Source organism: Crocodylus porosus, unplaced genomic scaffold (assembly GCF_001723895.1).
Source record: "Crocodylus porosus isolate Cpor-Errol unplaced genomic scaffold, CroPor_comp1, whole genome shotgun sequence".
NCBI classification, from domain to species: domain Eukaryota; kingdom Metazoa; phylum Chordata; order Crocodylia; family Crocodylidae; genus Crocodylus; species Crocodylus porosus.
Genome location: NW_017728928.1, coordinates 6,908,914 through 6,927,612, shown reverse-complemented (window position 1 = coordinate 6,927,612; position 18,699 = coordinate 6,908,914). Strand labels below are relative to the sequence as shown.

General features: G+C 44.1%; 1 protein-coding gene across 1 annotated transcript in view; it reads left to right on the top strand.

Annotated features, from left to right (window-relative positions):
• Nucleotides 1–6: 6 nt before the first annotated feature.
• RAB11FIP4 (RAB11 family interacting protein 4) overlaps nucleotides 7–18,699 on the top strand; it is a 182,196-nt gene continuing 163,503 nt past the window's right edge. Inside the window, exon 1 of the mRNA XM_019542429.1 lies at nucleotides 7–154. Within this exon, the coding sequence (XP_019397974.1) occupies nucleotides 17–154 (138 nt within the window). The 5' untranslated portion in view covers nucleotides 7–16. The remainder of the gene's footprint in view (nucleotides 155–18,699) is intronic.

Below are 18,699 nucleotides of genomic sequence, written 5' to 3'. Positions count from 1 at the left end.
CGGCCGTTGAGCCGCGATGGAGCCGGGCGGGCCTGCTCGGCTGCTGCGGCGGCGGCTCCGGGAGGTCTTCGACGCGTGCGACGAGGATGCGGACGGGCTGTTGCGCGTGGAGCGCTTCGTGGCGCTGGGGCTGCGCTTCGGCCAAGGCGACGAGGTGAGCGGGGCGGGGTGCTCCCGGGGGGCCGGGGCCGGGGCCGCCCTGGGGCCTGGGAGCAGGTGGGATGCGCTGGAGGGCACCGTGCTGTGGGCGTGTCGGGCGCTGCGCAGGTGGGATGCTCTGCGCGCGGGCAAAGCTGTCTTGCGCCCACGGGCGGACAGCGGGGCCCTGGCATCAGTGGCACAGGAAAGCCATTCCCTTGGGGTGGCAAGAGCCGTGTGCCGGTCTGAGGGAAAGGGCGCGCGTCCAGACCGAAGCGGGCGCTTGTACACGGGACAAAGGTTGCGCCGTTCCTTGAAACGAACCAGCGACAGAGAAGTGTTCGGTTTTGTGGGGGTTGGCTTGTGTCTCCAGTCCGCTGCACTGCAGCGAGCTCCGGCACCGGGGAGGCGCAGGAGGCGGCCTGGAGCTGGCGTTAGGAGGAAAACTTCAGACCCCTTGAAAATGCAGCGAAACAAACAACCCTGCAGTTCACGAAAAGAAGCAAGATCATAGGAGTGCTCCGGGGAGGGTGAATTCGCTCTGCTTGTCCAACCAAATCGCTCTTTTTGGCTCAACCCTGGTAACAGAGTAAGGATGAATGAAAGCAGAGGAGTGGGATTCGGGAGGCTCTCTTTTTTGCGTAAATCTGATGTTGAACGTTTCCTGTATCGGAGACCACGGTGGTTGTTCAGTAGCCACTGAGATAAGCAGGGGAAGTTAGTGCTCATAATGAGCAGTATTGATCTTGTTTGTTTGTTTTTGCTTTGATTTGTCTCCAAGTTGTATATTCCTATACAAGCAAATGACCTGAATTTCTAAGCCCTTGAGGTGAGAAGCATTTTCCTGTAGGTGGTTTTGTACTCTTCTTTTTTTGCCATGGGAGAAGGCTACCGATTTGGGTATTTAGGAAGGCTGGTGAAATGCTGCAGGCTGTGTTTTGTAGGAGGTAGGACTTAAATGTCTATCAGGGTCCTTCTGGCTTTAATATCTAAGCAAGTGTATAAGTGGGAGGGGACCTGGGGCCCATAAATGAGTAGATTCAGGATTTGATTAGGTAGACTGTGTTCTTGGCAGGTGATCATCTTAATCAGCAAATATGTAATTTTGAGGGTTTTTTAATTTTTAAAATAAGATTAAATTATGAATTCAAGGTCTGTAGTTGTGAAAATGATCAGTTCTGAATGGTGTATTCTAAATATTGGGAGGAGCCTAGATCATGACCAGGCAGCAGAGAAAGAAACAAATAATATGCAAAGAAAGAGATTGAATTTTAGGCTGTGATGTGCACCCAGCTGAACAGATGGATGGCAATGAGATGGGTCCTCCACGTTTTCTTCACTTGTAACTGAAAATGTTTGAATAAGATATTTACGCAGATAGGAAAGGGGACCCTACCTGTATAGCTTTTAAGTAATGTAACTTGTCTCAGCTTTCCTTTTACATAGCTAGTTTGCTCCCCTGCTAATTGAAATCATTGGAAAGACTCCCTTCGAGCTTTATAATGAGCTTTGAAACAGTCGTAAGTGATGCTGCTGTTACACATACACCATTCAGCATTTCACACCATCTTGATTTGGGGATGCTCTGTGTTTAAGGATTATAATTCCCTGCCTCTACAGTTTGGTTTTGCAACAGAGTCAAACCCAGAGAGGTGATGCTTTTTTAGGGCTTCCATTTGATGGGGTCTAAATATTGTCACTTGTGACTAAAAACTCATGAGAACAGGTTCTGTGATCTCGGTGCACCTGAATCAGAAGCCAGATGTAAACTGATTCAGTCTCAAACTACTACCCAAACCCAGTCTGCATCTGAACACTGCGTCATGTCACATTCTTGTAAATGTTGGCAGGAAAAAATGACTCTAGGGAGATCAGAGAGTTCACAAGGAAGCGGTTAGGAAAGGGAAACCCATGTTGTGGTCCCTTTTGAAGTCATTCCTAACTTTAAGGGATCCTTGTTGTGTAGTCAGTAGTGTGGTTTTCCTAGTCTGTTCTTGTCTAATTGAAGCATTTTGACTGGATGTGCCAAGATGATGCTTTTCAGATATAGTCATGGGGCTGGAGTCATCAGACATAGTGGACCGAGACTTCAAAGAATTGTAGCATCCTTCGCTCCCAAAGCAAGTCATTGTGAATGACACTAATACACCGACGGAGGGTTTATCAGAAGGGAGTGCCAGGTGATGAGGAATGTGGGTAACTGGAGACAATAAGATGAGTGCGTGGGCAAGTTTGTAGGGGAAAAATTGCTAGAGAAGGAAGATGGTGGCCATAGGGGAACCTGTGAGCAAGTGTTGATAGAGACACAAGTGTGTGATAGAGACATATGGCAAATGTGGGGGAGGAAGGGAGGCACAAAGTCATCCAAAAGCAGAGAACACATTGGGGCCCGGACTATGGCAAGCAGTGACGTTGTACTCGGGGATGAGTGGGAGAAGGACTACCAGCTTAGTTGTGGAATAGTGACTTGGATTCTAGTCTGTCCCGTGCTTCACCAGTGGATGTGCACGTGTATTACTGGTGCTAACGAGAGGCACAGAAAACCCAGTGGCTGGGCCATGTGATCTGGGCAGTTGGAAACATCATCTCTGGGGTTGTCAGATGGGCATGTCTGATGCACAGGATCACCAGCAGAGCCTTGCTGTGGGACCGCTGCACCTGTTTTACTGTGAGCACCTCTCTGCAGGCAGACAGTGACTTTGCCGTTCTGTTCAAAGGGCTGTTAAAAATGAGCTGTTAACTCTGTGTCGTGGGTGATGCAGGCAGGCTGTGAGAATCTGCTTCCCAGAATAGAGCAGCAATTGCAGCTTCATGTCCAGAGGGTCCCAATAACTTCTGGGTGGAAATCTGCTGCAGTGTGTCTGATTAAATTAGACTGAAGAGACTGCTGATGAGCTCCCTGCCCCCCTTGACACGTTCCATTTCATTGTCTGCACGTGCCAGTGGGGACCAGTCCAGCTTCCACTTAAGGCTCATGGGGAATCTTTTTTCCGTGGAAGCTTAACCAGATTCCTCATCCTTTCCACTTCAAGTAAGTTGTACCTAACACGGAAGAGTGGACTTGGCCCTGTTGTGACTCTTGGTATCTGTGATGTTCACCATCAATGTCCAACAGGCTGCAATAGTGTGAGGGCAAAAATTTGGCTCACTTTGTTTTTCTCTCCTTGTTCAGAAAAATCTTCCTTCTCCCCCATCCTCATCTGGTTGTAGCCAGAGTCAATCATCACTTCCATTTGACCCTGAGTTACCCACCAGGGCTGGTGAGATTAATGCAGCACAGAGTTTTGCCCTCTCTGCCTTTTTTTGCTTGTTTTTGGTCCACATGAGAGAATTTATCCTTCTGCAAAGATCTGCAGCTTTTTGAAAACTACCTCAAGGCAAAACGCTGCAGCAAAGCAGCAGCTCTTCTGCTTGAGCAAAGCAAGCCGTGTTTTTACCTGCAAAGTCAAAATCATGGAAGGGGAGCTTTAAAATATTTGTGGCTGACCTCTTTTGACGGCTTTTATTGTCCCTAGCTGTGAGAAATGCATTTCTACTGCACTGTTGAAGACTCACTCTAAAAAAAAAAAAAAAAAAAAAAAAAAGAAAGAGAAAAAAAAAAGTCGCTCTGCTCCTTCCACCTCTTTATCTCCACTGAGGGAAGTCTTGGCCCCATTGAGGCCAGTGGGAGTTTTGCCAGGATTACAATATTATCAAATACAAATCGTGTGTTACAAACAGCTGTGTTGATTTCCTATGGTACCTGTAGCAAGGGGGACAGATTTTTCAGCAGTACAAATTGGAGATAAATGCCTCTCTCAAATTATCACAAGTAAAAGCATTTTCAGATTGCAGCTTGCCACTGTTTTTTCATCTTTTTTCCTTCGAGTACAGATAACCTGACTTTACTGCTTTCCAGTTACTTCTGCTTATGATCAGTTTTTCCCTTTCTTGTCTCTCTGCAGTCCTTGATTTCAAACAACACAGAGTGACAATTATTGGTTTTAAAGCAGCTGTTTTCATCAGGGGTTTTTGTTTTGTTTTTTAAGTGCAGAAACCTTTCTGCTAAGGTTTGGTTTTACAAAAACAGTCTTACAGCATGGAAATGTTGGGTCAACTTAGCTGTTATAAAACAGCACCATGTCAACACTGCACTGTCACAAACGGCTTCATCCGTTCAGTAGGGGATTCTTAGTATTTGTACTGCAGTGTCACTTGGAGAGGCTTTGGTTAAGCATTTAAGGAGATATAGTCGGAGGCAGTCCTTGCCCCGAGAGCAAACCGTTCGATTGGATGGAGGTGGGGAAAGGTGAAATGATTTGGCCCAGGTATTGGAGCTCCAGGCTTTGTAAATCGATGGGCTCCAAAGTGCCTGCATCATGCCTGCACTGGGCACCAGACTACAGTGACTTTCAGCTTTTGGCTGTCACCAGCAAAACACCCTGCATGTGCAGCTGCTACTGAAGTTTCTGTTTTGCTGAGTGCTTGGTCATTTCCAGTCCTTATTTAACAACCTGCCAAATGTGCACCGGCTCAATGGGAAATGCAAGGAAGGATGCGGCGCGGTGCTTGTAGATGCCCTGGTGAGATCATGTGCAGCGAGTACTTGGGGAAGCACTTCCTGTAGTGCTGACAAAGCCAGGAGTTGCTTGCCATCTGGTTTTTCAGTACTTGGAAAATAGTCACACTTGACGTACCTGGGAGCCTTGTAAATTCCATATTAAATAAGTGCAGATTCCTGGCAATGGCTTATGTGAGCGTATACTTCAGAAAGGTATTGCCACTTCATGTTTTACAATGCTGGATTCCATTTAAACCCTACATCCAATTTTCAGCAACAAGTGGAACATGCTGATCGCATTAACTAGCTTATTTGGAGGGAAGTAATTACCTTTTGGAAGCATTAAAAATACAGGTCTTCCTGCTTGCGCAGCAGTGTGGGAAAGGTTAGGATCAGCAAATGTTTGTTGGGGCTGAAGTAAAGTAGCACTTAAAGCTGTTGGGTTAATAGCAATGGTGTGTGCTGATAGTAACTCAACTGAAGCCAAAGGTATTTGAGGAGGGTAGAATGGGTGCAATAATGGCAAATGCCATTGCCTCACCTGGGTTATGGGCCAAAAGAAGCAGAAAAATATAGTGGGGGGATTATTATTTTAATTTCCTTTTCTCAAGTGAACTTCACATCTCTAGCTCTTGCTGAAGCAGGAGCAAGCAGATATTTTGGGGGTGAAATGCACAGATTTCCAGGGCATGGGAGAATCTGGCCCTCAGTCTGCAGGTTAGGCATGGGCAGCTGCTTGTCTTCTCCAGTTGGGCTATTATCCCAATGTCTAGGCTAGGATTAGAGCCATAATCCTGGCACACATGCTAGGTGACAGTCTGCAGCCACTGGATCAATGTAGTCGCTCTCCCAGTAGTCGTGCTGTACCTTTCCGACCTACCTGCATTCACCCCTTAGGAACAGAGAAGTCATGCTGTGAATGCAGAAGTTCCAGTGTGACTGCTCCTTATTTGACTGCTTCTTGCAAAAAAACAAGTCTGTTGCATAAGTGAGTTGACATAGTTTGTACTCTGAGTAAATGGCACCCTTTGGCCTAGACCCTTCCCTTAGTGATGCTGGCATCTATCTGGAGTGACACCACAGAGGTAAATGGAGTGACACCTGCTTCCAGTGATGCTGGAGTAAACCTCATTTCAGTCCTGCATCTCTAAGTAGCTTGAAGTTTGTAGCCTTACAGAAAGCACCTGCCAAAATGGGATGCCAAACTTGTAACAATGGAACTTGAAATGTATTAGAGCGTGATCAAACAATATTATTGTTTCCATGACAGACGTGGAAAAGAATTACCACTTTCTTCTTGCTCTGCTTTTCATAGCAATAATTATTTAGCGAACAAATAAAATATCCACCCAGCCAGGAAGAGGACAGAAAAGTGTTCTTTGTGGGGCTATTCTCTTCTAAACATTGAGGCTGCTGCGCAATTTGACTCATTAAAATAATTTGGTAATGACCTGTTGTTTAATATCATTTCAAATGGGTAGGAAAAACGTTCAGTTGGAAATGGTAGGTTAGGATGCTTAATGGATTAGTCAAGGTGCAGTTGCTGTAGCCTTTCTTATTCAAAGCAAACCAGTACTGCAGTGTGCTTTAACATAACCTGCTGACACATCCCACCATCCAGCAGGTATTTTCAAACAGCTGCTGTAAAGCAGGCTTTATACTTGGTAATCATACCTTTCCCGCAACACCATAATGAAGAAAAATGTTGTGGGCTCACCATGCACTCACACATTTAATTTGTTATGTGATCTGTGCGTGTTTCTCAGATGCAGGCCCAGAGAACGGGGTTCACGTACGTAGGAGTCAGTTGCTGCTGCATTTTGAAATGCACTCCAGTGATTGGAATTAGTAAGCTCTTGTTAAAGGCCAAAGCAAGGACAAATTACTTCAGTAGTTATTCTGAAATTTCAACTGAAACGCATGTGCTGCCTTGGGAGTTTACCTTCCATAGAGCTCCACTGTGCTGTGAGATTTTTTTTTTTTTTTTTTTCCACATGCAAAAGCCACTTGAGGTAAACATCAGCATCTAGATCCTGCATATGAAATACAATGCTGCTTCCATTTTGTATGCTGGGGAGGCTGAGCATGAAATTAGAGAGGTTAAACATCCAGTCGCTTAGCAGGGCTGGATACTTTATTATGTAAATTCTTTCTTTCTTTTTTTTTTTTTTTTTTTTCCCCTACTACTCACCATGCCTTCTACAACCTAATGGCGTGGACTGAAGCATCATTATTCTTCAGCACCGACATGCCTGGGTGTCCTCCAGAAATTTCCTCTTGCAAATCATGAGTGTTCAGACTTACAGTGCATGAAGATTTTCTCCCTCTGGAATGTAATTAAGCCCTGAAATGCGAGTTATGCAAAATTGCTACAAGGAAACCTGCTGCATTTGGAGATGCAGGACAGCTGCTGATACTAATGTTTGTTTGTTTGTTCGTTCTCCTAACAAATGCATGCAAACAGAGGTTAACCTGATCTCAGGGCTATGTTGCCATCTCCAGCTTAGCACAACCAAGTGATAATCTGCAACAGACCTTTTTTTAATAACAAAGTGGACACAAAATTTAATTCCCTTACCATGTTCAACTCAGTAAAATGCTATCCCTCTGCTCTGTGCAGTCATCAATACTGAATTAATGGTATTTGATTCCTATATTAAATGAGTTAATGGCATCTGCCTCCAATGCTGTGTGTTCCTGAGCACATTATAATCCTGGGGAGTGGGGGGGGTGGAGTTTTTTATAAAGGTAGACTATTTTCATAAGACATGCTTAGAGATGTTCATCGATGTAAAAACTATACATGGAACCGTAACAGTGTTTAAAGTTTTCCAGAGAAACGAGATGCATGATCTTTGGCTTGGATATCTGAAGGTGTTGCTGAATAAAGAGCCACTGGTGTGCAGAACCTTGGTTAGCTCAGTCCAGGGTGTGATTAAGTAGATAAATGATAACGGGAAGTGTCAGACATAATCGCTGGTGCTCTAACATATGGGTTTACAACAGCAGTGTGACTGTAAATAAAAGCACTGTATAATACATCTCAATTACTTCCCATTCAAAATGTAATTAAAGGGCCTCACTTGGAGGAAATGAGAGTGTTTCCCTATGATTATAAATGTTTTCCACATTTGGATGCCATTAAAACTAAAAAGAAATGAAGGCTCCATCCTCAGTCCTGATTCTAGCTTAAGTTTTGGAGCATTTTTTATTTTTATTTTTTTGCTTGCAGACAAGTGACAGTAATTAATGTAAATGTGGACAAAATACCTAGCCAAAGTACCTAGGAGGCAGCAGGGCTTCAGAGAGAAGGCACTGGGCTGAGATGAATGACCCAATATTTTAGTATCATTGAAATGTTTGTGATTTACCACTTATTTGATAACTTGCCATGTATATTACCACCATAGACCCATGATGAAATGCAAATGTACTGCAGATGAACATTATGGAGACTTTCTTAATTGAACTCCCTTCAATAGGTATCTATCTATCTACACACATGGAGGGGGTGGGGTCTGGCTTGTGGCAATTCAGTGTACCGGGTAGGCGAGTGGTGTGTTATAGCCAAATCGGGTAGTCCATCCTGAGAACTATGGGTCCAATTTTAGGTTAAGCTCCTAAGTCAGGTTGCTCTGTTCCATGTTTTGAGCGGACCAGTTCGCACTGGTTCTACAAAATCCTCAGAAACTTTCCTATAGAGGCTTAACTTCTGTCTGACGCCACAAATTTCAGCAAAAGCAAAGTCATTCTAAATCTTGGGTGTTTCAGACATTTGAGGCTACCTCATTTACTTAATATGCCTGAATGTTCCACAACATGAACGCTTCTGTTTCAAGCTGTTTATCTATTTGGAAGTGCTTTTAGGATAGTGGGGACTTCCCACAAGAGAAGACAAGAGGTGGAGCCTTCCGAGCTCCGAGCCAGGATGGTGCAGTGCTGACTATCATGATTATATTAACAGCCCTGCAAACATATATCCTTGGGATGGAAGCCTGCACAAAAACCTCTCATGGGTTGTTTAGCATGCGGCTGTGTCTTGTGCCGTTGCAGGGCACAGGTGATTTTTGGAGTACATCAGCAGTTCTCCTGATGCATTTTAGCTAAAAGCTGTTCCTGGATTTGGGATCTGGATCTCTTAACTCAGGACCAGGCAACCCCCTCTGCCTTCAATATTCTGACTGTCCATTTTTATTGTCTTTTTCATTCAAAGAATCCCACAGCTCCTTGTAAAGACTTATTCAACTATGTACAGAGGTCACTTCTTCCACCATAATGGAAGAAAGGCAGCATGAAATGCAGCCACCTCTGGGATTGAAATGCATAATCCAGCACTATGGAACAGTTTGGGGAGTATAGGGAAGAAAACACAGCAGTGGATTAGGGTATTATCCATTTAAATAGTATGTGAGTCCCTTAGTGATGCTATAACTGGGTTTGGCCTTTTGGAAACCACCAGGAACCAATCAGACCTATGCTGGTGTGGTTTCTTTATATCTGTCTTCTGTGAATGGAGGAAAAGGCACAACAATTTCTGGCAACTTTTATAAAACCCTGAACATGGAGAGCATGTTTAGGACTCCCAAGCTATTTCTGTTTTCCCTGTATAATGCTTATATATGTATGCATGCATATATGTATCCAAATGAAAGTGCAGGAAAATTTAGGTTGGCAGAGTGTATCCAGTTGAAGTGAAATGTGGTCAGGACATAGAATCAACATTTCTGCTTAGGTGGAAACTGCCATGGGAACTTCGATCAGTAATCGGCACCTGACTTTTATGTCTTATCTGAAGAAAATATTGATGAAGACAAATACTTGAAAGCAGTTCTTCCATATGCAGAACAGCTGTCCAGCAGCAATATACAGAGCCATGGGGCTGCTGACATCTACCTGACACCCAATTAAAAAGGTGGAGAGAGGCTTTCCCTTTAAAATTTCACTAGAACACAGCAATGTGCCTTGCAAGGCGTACATTTTCTAGTGGCAGGCAGGTCATTTCAGATTCACTGCATCAGGTTAAATGTGTGTGCTGTTCACGCTTTACAGAATCCAGTTCAGGTGCTGCTGTTCTAGATTCTCTGCTATATGGGATTACAGTGAAATAGTCATTGCCCTGCAGCCTGAATAGCATGCCATGTTATTTCTATATGATTAAAATGCCACTGCTACCTTCGTGGACTCTAAGGCATGGCTCTAGTTTCCTAGTTATCCAATGGTATGAAACAACTTGAACAGTTCAGGAACTTTTTATTTCAACAGATGATTTCAGAATACATTGTGAAAGTGCACCACTATTTGGTTTCCGTTGCTATGACATCATCTGCAGTTGTGCAGGTCCCATGTCTGCAGCCCCTGTAGGTCAGTCTGAGCATCAGCAGTCGCTGGTTTGTTGGGGAGTTTTTGCCATGAGCCAGTGGAAGCGTACGAATCATTTTCTTTTTCAGATCCTGGTGCTGTTCCACACACATCACTTAGTGAAATGACCTTTACTTGATACAATCCAGATGGCATATGGAACAAGGAATTTTTCCCCCCAATTATACTTCCACTGTTATGACTTTAAAAAAATGCATATACAAACAGCTTTGTTAATTTGCTTGCATGTTATTAATAGATTTGAGAAACTCCATCCCCAAATATTGTTGATTTCACTGTTTGTGTTGAGTGGTCAAATGCTGGATTGTAGACCATATTTTACCTAATTAAACCAGATGGCAACAGGTAGTGCGTAGTAGCTAATCTCTGCAGCAAATGTGAGTTTAGGTCCCTTTCTGTCAGAAAATGATGGCAAGAGGGTGTCTAAACAGTGACATGCAGTCTTTATTCATCAGTATTTCCTCTAAGATCCTAGTGCAATAGTGTATTCTGTCACTGGAAAATATGGTGGTATCTCATGGTACTGGCACTAGTACTGTGTTTCCCTATATTATTACCCTGTTGGGACCTGCAATGTGGTAGAATGTTTGCACTGCTACTGTTGAAAGCTTCCTTGTTAGGACCTTCTTGGGGGCTGGACACTGAATACCACGGTGTCTATTCAGGCTGGTAAAAGACGTGCTCCTGTGGAAAGAAATGTGCTCATGAGGAGGATAGCATCTTGTGAAAGGAATAGGTTTCTTAGTAAGGGGCAGGCCTTGTGACCGGTACTTGCAGAGACTGCCAGTGGCAGCAATGATGGAAAGGGTGGTACAGTTTAGGACTTCCTAGTGGGCCAGTCCTACTGGAATTGATTCTGAAATTCTCGTGCTTCAATGGGAACTGGGTTTGACCCCAGGATTTTGCCACTCTCCTATCAGTCATTCTTTTCCTCTGTATACATGCCAGGTAGCCCCATTGCAGTTGGCACTTCCACGTGGCTGGGAGCCTTTGACACCTCGAAGAGGGCACGGCAGACTGGGACAGGTCTGTACTGGTTAGTCCTGTCTTGGGGCAGGTACATGAGTCCCTTCTGTGGCTGGTTCAATCCTCACTCCCTCTGAATTCCCCCGTAAATCAGGCTTCCCCAAAATATGGGAATGGTGTTCCTGGTCCCCTTTACCAATAACTTTCTTTGCAGTTTAATTTTTAACTTTGACTTCATTTATCAATTTAATTTTTTTAATGTTTGGATCAAATTATTTGCTGTTCCTTTGCAGTGCTGCAGGCAATGCAACAGACCAAATGTGACCCACCTCTCTGAGCATATAACCCCACTCCCCCTCTGTGCGCAGGCTGCCGAGGGAGTGAAGCCCAGCCTGCCTCTGACTCTTTCCCTCAGGCTGCAGCAGCGTAGGCACTTAGCTGAGGAGGTCCCTAGTTTAATCAATGATGTATTGGACAAGATGGCAGCTGTCAGAGAAGCGGGGACACATCTGGTGATGTAATGCAGCAGGAAGCTTGCCGACAGCCCTGTCAGCTCTTGCAGCATCAGGATATTTTACTGGGCTGGCCCATGCAAGCATGAAGGCAGGGAGCTGGAGCCAGGCAGCATTGTGTCGTGGGAAATGTGTTTCATGGCAGCTTAATTTCTGCGTTGGGCTACATCAGGCTTCCTGCAGTTAACCCTGCATTCTCCTCGTGCGCCACCCCCCGTTAGACTCAACTGGGCCTGTGCAAAGCCTGTTTCTTTGCTAGGCCGATCTCATGTTAATGAGAGCAGCCTTTGTTGAATGGCAGCATAATTGCTGAGCTGTGCTTCTGAGGAGGCAGCTCAGCTGCACTGGGCTCAACAAATGTGATGCTGAAGAAAGCACCATGGATAACAAGAGAATTGACTCTAATGCAGTGTGTAGCCTGTGTGTAATGACAATTGGATTCTGGACTTAAAGCACTCCTCGTGTGTACACAGTAGCTTGAAGTAAATACAGATGCTTGGAGGTGTGCAGTAAATGAATATTCGTCTGTGGAGTCGGCAACTTGAAGAGCTTTGCAGAACAGAGGCAGAGGAGCATCTCATTTGTTAGCAAAGGGAGCAGAGCTGGAGCGCTACAGCACTACTTGCTTGTGTGGGACTCTATGGCCTGACAGCCCAAGGCCACTCACTGCCCCATGTAGATTGAAAGTTGTTGTATCCATGAGTGCTGGTGGGGCAATTCCTGTCCTGGGCCAGGAGCAAGCTGGGGAATTGGAGAGCTCTTTGCCATCTCAGCATGCCTGATGCTTACGCTTCCTTAAGTGTCCGAAGCTTTAAGCATTCTTTGGCTGTGAATCTCTCGAGGGCGTTGGACTAGCTTCTGTTCCAGATTCAGCCGTTGCTGTTGCATGCATTGAGCTTCTGTGTCCCCTCCTATCCTTTGTCTGTGTACACAGGAAAGTCTGTGGATGTGCAGTGTCTTTCAGTATGTGTACAGAGCCTAGACCCCAAGCCCTCCTCTCATTTGGGGGTGGGTGTTACTATGACACTCATTACAATACCAATCAAGCTGAAGGTGTGTGATTTTTAAATGTATTATTGCTACTGATTGCTTTAAGATTTGTTTTTTGCATACTGTATATTCAGCAGCAGGACCTAGCTGCCTGGCAGTTTGCATCAGATTCGGAAATAATTTTGGCTGTATGGGGGGAGGGAAGGGAAGCAAAATTATTTCGAAATTATTGAAAGAGAATTCCTCTTTTCAAACTAAAAAAAAAAAAAAAAAAAAATTTGGTTTCCCTGTAGAAAGAGTTGGCAAGAGTTAACAACCTTAAGGACAAAATAAGAATTTGGCTCATTATTATAAAATCTTTGGCTTATCATTTTCAAAGCCCAGGGTCATGGCTGCTTCCTCCCTCCCTTTGGTTGTCCTTGCTGTAAATTCGGGCTCTGGTCTTAAGCAAACAAGCTATCTGGCTGCATATTGGAGCTGGTGTGGCCTCTCTAGGTGTCAGCCTGTCTTTTGAAGAAGTAATCATAGGGTTATTAAATGGATTGTATCCTGAGAAGGAAGGTGGTGTGAGCTGGGGGAGTCTGACTGGGCGGTGCCCTGAGATGGCAACTGAGACAAAAGAGCTGATATCTTTCAGAGATTAAGAAACTTGCTCCTGTTTTTGCAGATTACTACCCCCCTCTTTCCAATTTATTTCCATTAACACTTCTACTTCAGAATCCAGTACTTTGAAAAGGAGCTCTTCCTGGGGCAGGGAGATGATATGCAGGTAGCAGATCTGAACCCTGCTCCCTCCTTGAAAAATGAATTGGTATAGTGTTTCAGCACGGAGACTGATTGATTAATTTTTGTTGAGCAAGATCCGAGTTTTTAAGAAGTTGGATCTCTGGGAAATGGGGGGTGACATGTTCTCTCTGGTCTGATTTGGAGGTTCACAGTAAAACTTCAGAGGTGGTCTAAACTGTGGGATTAAAATGGGTTTTGCTATTTAACTGGCCAGTGCTGGTCTTGTCTGGGGTGAATATGGGGTTCTACTGAGTCCTCTTCCTTACTTTGCTCTTTATCATCTTTCTTTTCAATCTCAGAATTTTCCACACTGGGGGAAAGGGAGAGGATTTCAGAGAGATTAGAGCCCACAGAGTGGATGAATCCGTTATGCATGACTAGCGTTTCCCAGAGAAAAGCAAGTGAAGTGGTCTGCGTGCTTGAGATTTTTGAGCACACTAAGTACAGGATTGATGAGCTGGAGTTCTCCAGTATATTATGCAGTGTTCTTTGTCTCCCCAGTATCCAAATCTCCCCAGGGTGGTTTTGGAGAGCAAGGCCAGACTCAAAGCCTTGACTACAATCACTTTGTGCCCCCAAGAGGAAATTAGAGTGGGGTTTGTTTTTGTTTGGTTGGTTTTTTTTTTTTTGGTTTGTTTTTTCCTCCCCCCAAACCTTGTGTGAAGGATCCTTGGCTTGGGAAAGCTGGCTTTCCTGCCTTTGTGGGTGCAGTATTTTTCTGCAGACTATCTTGGGGTAAAGGAAAGTATTCTAGGGTCTGAAAGGAGTGGAGTTATGGGCTCCGCTAATCCCCGGTGCAGTGGATTCATTTTTAGGAGACCTTTTAAGGAACCACGTCAGTGTGGGTTTTTTTGTGCTCTCAAATCTCTTGCATGGTAAAGTGAATGACCCTCGTGCTCCCATGGCTGTGTGGGTTACCAAACAGCAAAGAAATGGATGCATGTGTTGCAGCTTGGGTGGCCAGTGCATAACAGAATGGCCCTGTCTCCAGAACGAGCATCCCAATGCGAGTTACGGCGATCTGTCAGAAAATGAAGAACTCCTGATGAGTCAGGAGAGGCCTGAAGGGGGCTGGGTTATACTGCAGGATCCAGCAGCTCGCTCCCTGTTAACTCAAAATGACAAATCCTTTTAATCCACACAGTTTTGCTGTTCTCATCAAGTAATTACCAGCATTGAAAGCTTCCTTGGAGGAAAATTGCACCTTGAAAAGCTGCTGCCTCCTTGCCTCAGACTTGCATCTTCATCATCCACTCTGAGCGATGGTCCCATTCTCTAGATTTACCAGGGAGAGGATGGGTTTTTTGGCTGTCAGCCAGATGGTATAACATGCCTCATTCGGCGAATGAAATCGGCTAGCATAGCCTGATGTCAACAACCATTAGATATTTTTTGTATTCTTTTTTTTTTTTTTAAAGAACTAAGCTTGATTCCTTCCTGTTACCAGTGCTGGTGTGTGAAGCAGATGTATGCCTGTCAAGAGCTGAGAGGTGAAAAGTAAACCACCTCTTATGGTCAAGGTGCTGTGGCCAGGAAAATCATTAAAGAAAGTTAAATGTAGATAATGGTTTCTCTTAAAAAGACCGATTCCCAAGAAGGGATTTAAAGAAGTAAATATGGTCCTTTCTAGCTGAGTAAGAAGGTAGGTAATACAATAACTTAACCCCAATGGAAGTTTGCAGGCATTTTATCATCCTAAACCCATGTGTACTCTGCTCCTGAGAGCCCTGGCTCTCCCCTCCTGCAAGTTCCTCCCTTGTTCCTACTTGTGTTGCAGCGCCTTTAAGAAATCAGCTAATTGGTGACAACTGAGTTAAAGGATAGATGTGTGACTGACTTGCAACGAGTTATGTACTAGGGTGATAAATCACAAAGAAAGTGAGCGATTTAGGTAGCCTCACCCAGATGACTTTATCTTCCCTGAAACTTTTCGTGAGCAGTATCCAGTCTGTTGTGCTAGGCACAAGCCTGCTTTCCTTCCAAATGAAGTCCACCTAACTTGTGTCCTTCCTATTTATTTTTCCTATTACCTGAAGGATATCCCATTTGTCTCGTATGGATTTTATTTCTCTAAACCCTGTTCAGTACTTCCCAGGAGGCTTTCTGGTCATGTCTTGCAGAAACATCTTGTGCTCTCTGATAGCTCCTGGTCTATGCAAATGAACGGTGTTCATTTGTGCGGTTGTGCTAGTGCCTCCTAGTACTATGGAACAGCTGGAGTGCTTAGCTTAGTGATCTTCCACATTAGCCACTTGTGGGGTACTCAATTTGGGGTTTTGTTTGTTTGCATGCTGGCATGTACCCATTGCCTACAGGGAACAGATGATGGAGAGGTGCTATACAACAGCAACAGTTTGAATATCAGAAGTGATGACTGTCTTAAGGACACAGGCATGAATACAGAGCTGGGGCAGCTTACCTACCAGCCCCTGTCCCTGACCACAAACAGCTCCCTGGCTCTGGATGGGCTGCCCTTTATAGTGGTGCATGTTACTCGGCTCTCACTGCATGCCTGGGCATCACTGTGCATTTATTGTTTTATGTTACACCTTCCTTATTTCTTTCACCCTTCCATGCTCATCCAGGCCCCTTGATATACTTCCCCATGCATTTGCATCTGAAAAACGGATGGTGAAAATCCTGTCTTGCCGTTTTACTGCCTCTCTGTACCCAGGCTTCCTCGCCAAGCCAGGAAACTGATGGTGCTCGCGAGTGAATTATCCCTGGGCTGGAGGATGGGAGGGAGATGGGAATTAAATTGGCCACTCGGTGTAAACAGGAACATGAAATATGAATCCCCTCCTTCAGATAAATGTGTACAGGACCTCCACCTTGCACTAGGGACCTGGTGCTCAACTCGGAAGGGGGTTAAGTAAAAAAAACATACCACATCAAGAAGACAACAGTACCCTGTCAGGAGAAGGATGGTATTAGGTTACCTCTGTTAGATAGTTGTACTGGTCAGTCTGAGGAGACCAGTTGACCTAAGTCCCTCATACACATACTGGGTGGCAGCTTATCCTTAGTTAGAACTGCACAACCCAGCAATATAACTGTGTGAGAACTGGTGCCACTGATTACACAGCATGGTCCATTGGTCCCTGACCATCCTTTGAGAGGTGACCTGTTATTTCCAACTCCCAGTATGGCCTGTTCCTGCTCAAGAGGTCTTTAAGTCCACTGGTGCTCTATTTTGGGCTTATTATTCTTGAAGGGATAATGGTAAGTGACTGTCATTAATTTAAGCTTGGACGATCAGTTCTTTCTACCACTTGGCTCTAGTAATTGTACAGCAAATTGGCTCCTTTTAGGATGAGAATATAACTTTGGAGGAGTGTGTTTGTGGATGTAAACATGAATGATTTGTGCAACATTTCAGATGGCCTGCTTGATTGAGATGAGTGGTAGAATAATGTGGCTATAAATTACCTGTGGGATTCTTGCAGCTTGTCTATTCCTTTTATTAACACCATCAGCTCTTTAGCAGTATGTTTTGTTCAGTGGCACTTCTCCTAATTTAGTACTTACCATTGTTTGCATTTTTTCAGAAGACTCTGTTCTGTTTCCTAGCAGGGTTTACAGTCAGGTGGCTGAGGGTGTTGGGTAAGGATTTTAGACTGATCACTCCAGAAAGCATGCTTTTTGCATTTTAGTAGTAAAAGAAGAGATCTTTTGGTGTCTTCCATTTACTTGCATGGCAGGTGGTAGCTCTGAAATGTCTCTGTTACCCTGGGATAGCTGTTGATTGGTATGAAGTAAAAACCAGGCCCTATTACGAGGCTGAGCACTGGTAACTTCCACTGATGTCAGCTGAGTGACGAGTGCTCTGTACTTCTAAATGCTAAATCCCTAACCACTTCGTGCCTCAGTTTCCCCATTATCAAATGAAATAAAAACCTTGCTCTTTCCTGAACTTAGGACTATTGTAAAGATCAAAGTATCTGAGATGCAGATTCCAGTCTCCAGTATCAAATGCTCTCATAATGGGAGATATTTATCATAATTACCAAGCTTCCATTTCTCTATGTTCTCTTCCATCTTTGGTATTGATAGATGCTCTTTCCCTTTTACATTCAGACTTGCTCATTGTGTCCGCTTTGTTTCAGCGGTACTGCCATCAATAACATCCATTATGCATTGTCACCAACACTAAATTGTGACATTCCTAAATGATTCAGGCTGAGCTTGCTGGCAGAGAGTAAAAGGGATCAAAATCTTCTCTTGGCAAACAGTGTATCGGTCATCAGTCCTGAATTCAAAGGTAGCACAAGGATCGGGTGTGTGTACATATATGTATATATGAGGCAAACTAGCAATTCGGCATGTATATAGTATTGTTTTAAATGCATTTGCCTGAATGCAAGGGCTTCCCTTCAACAGCAAATTGCCATGGTCAAATGGAAATTGCAATGGGATCTTTCTGGGGTGGGCTCCATGCTCGCGCATAGTCCCAGTGATGTTACCAGGACCTGCATGTGGACCCGCCTACAGTGATGTAGTTGGAGATTCAGATCCTTGGATAAGAAGGATTCTCTTGGGTTAGAGTACAAGAATGGGAGTCAAGACATGGGTTCTTGTCCCAGGTCTAGTGCGGACCCCCAGATTTTGAGACTGGTTGTAAAAAAAAAAATGAGACCTTTTCTGTTCTTGGCTTTTTTTAAAAATTTGCTGCCTTGGTATTCAGACCTTTTTTATGGTTTCCAGTTTTCTCTTTGCAGCCATAAAGTCTAGAAACAGTTTTCTTGAAAAAAGAAATTCTTTCAGAGTCTCACAGGAGTTCAGTTGCGAGAGCTGTAAGACAAAAACACCAACATGTTTTATAGACCAGGCAGAAGTCACAGAAATAAATGAGCAAAATTTTCACCTAACAAAATCTTGAGCATTTGCACTGTATAACTTGCAGATTTTGCCAATATCATTTAGTTACTTTGGAGAAGAAGTGGTAAAGATGAATAAATTCATAATTGTACAGCTTGTGTAGTCTTATGAGAATAGGTGCTATAAAATCCCTACATTTGTTTGGGGTTTTTTTTATTTTTAAACATTTACGTAACAATACTCGCAGGTCCCAGTCAAAATCAGTGCACTGACCAAGAGCCCAATTATGATCCTTCCTTATTTGCACAAAGGCAAACCTGTCCTCCTCTACCATCACGGTAGTCTTGTGAAAAGGAGTATTGTTATCTTCATTCTGTAAGGTAGCTGAGGTCAAAATCTTTGATTCAGAGGTGGAATAGTTGGCTACAAAGGACCAACTCACAGGATCATCATAAAATTCTAGTTTATTGGATGGATGCAAAAGTCAGACCATAAACCTTTGTGCTGATCCCCTCAAACACACATTCATGTGCATGCACACAGTAGCTAGCTGTGAACACTAAGCACTGG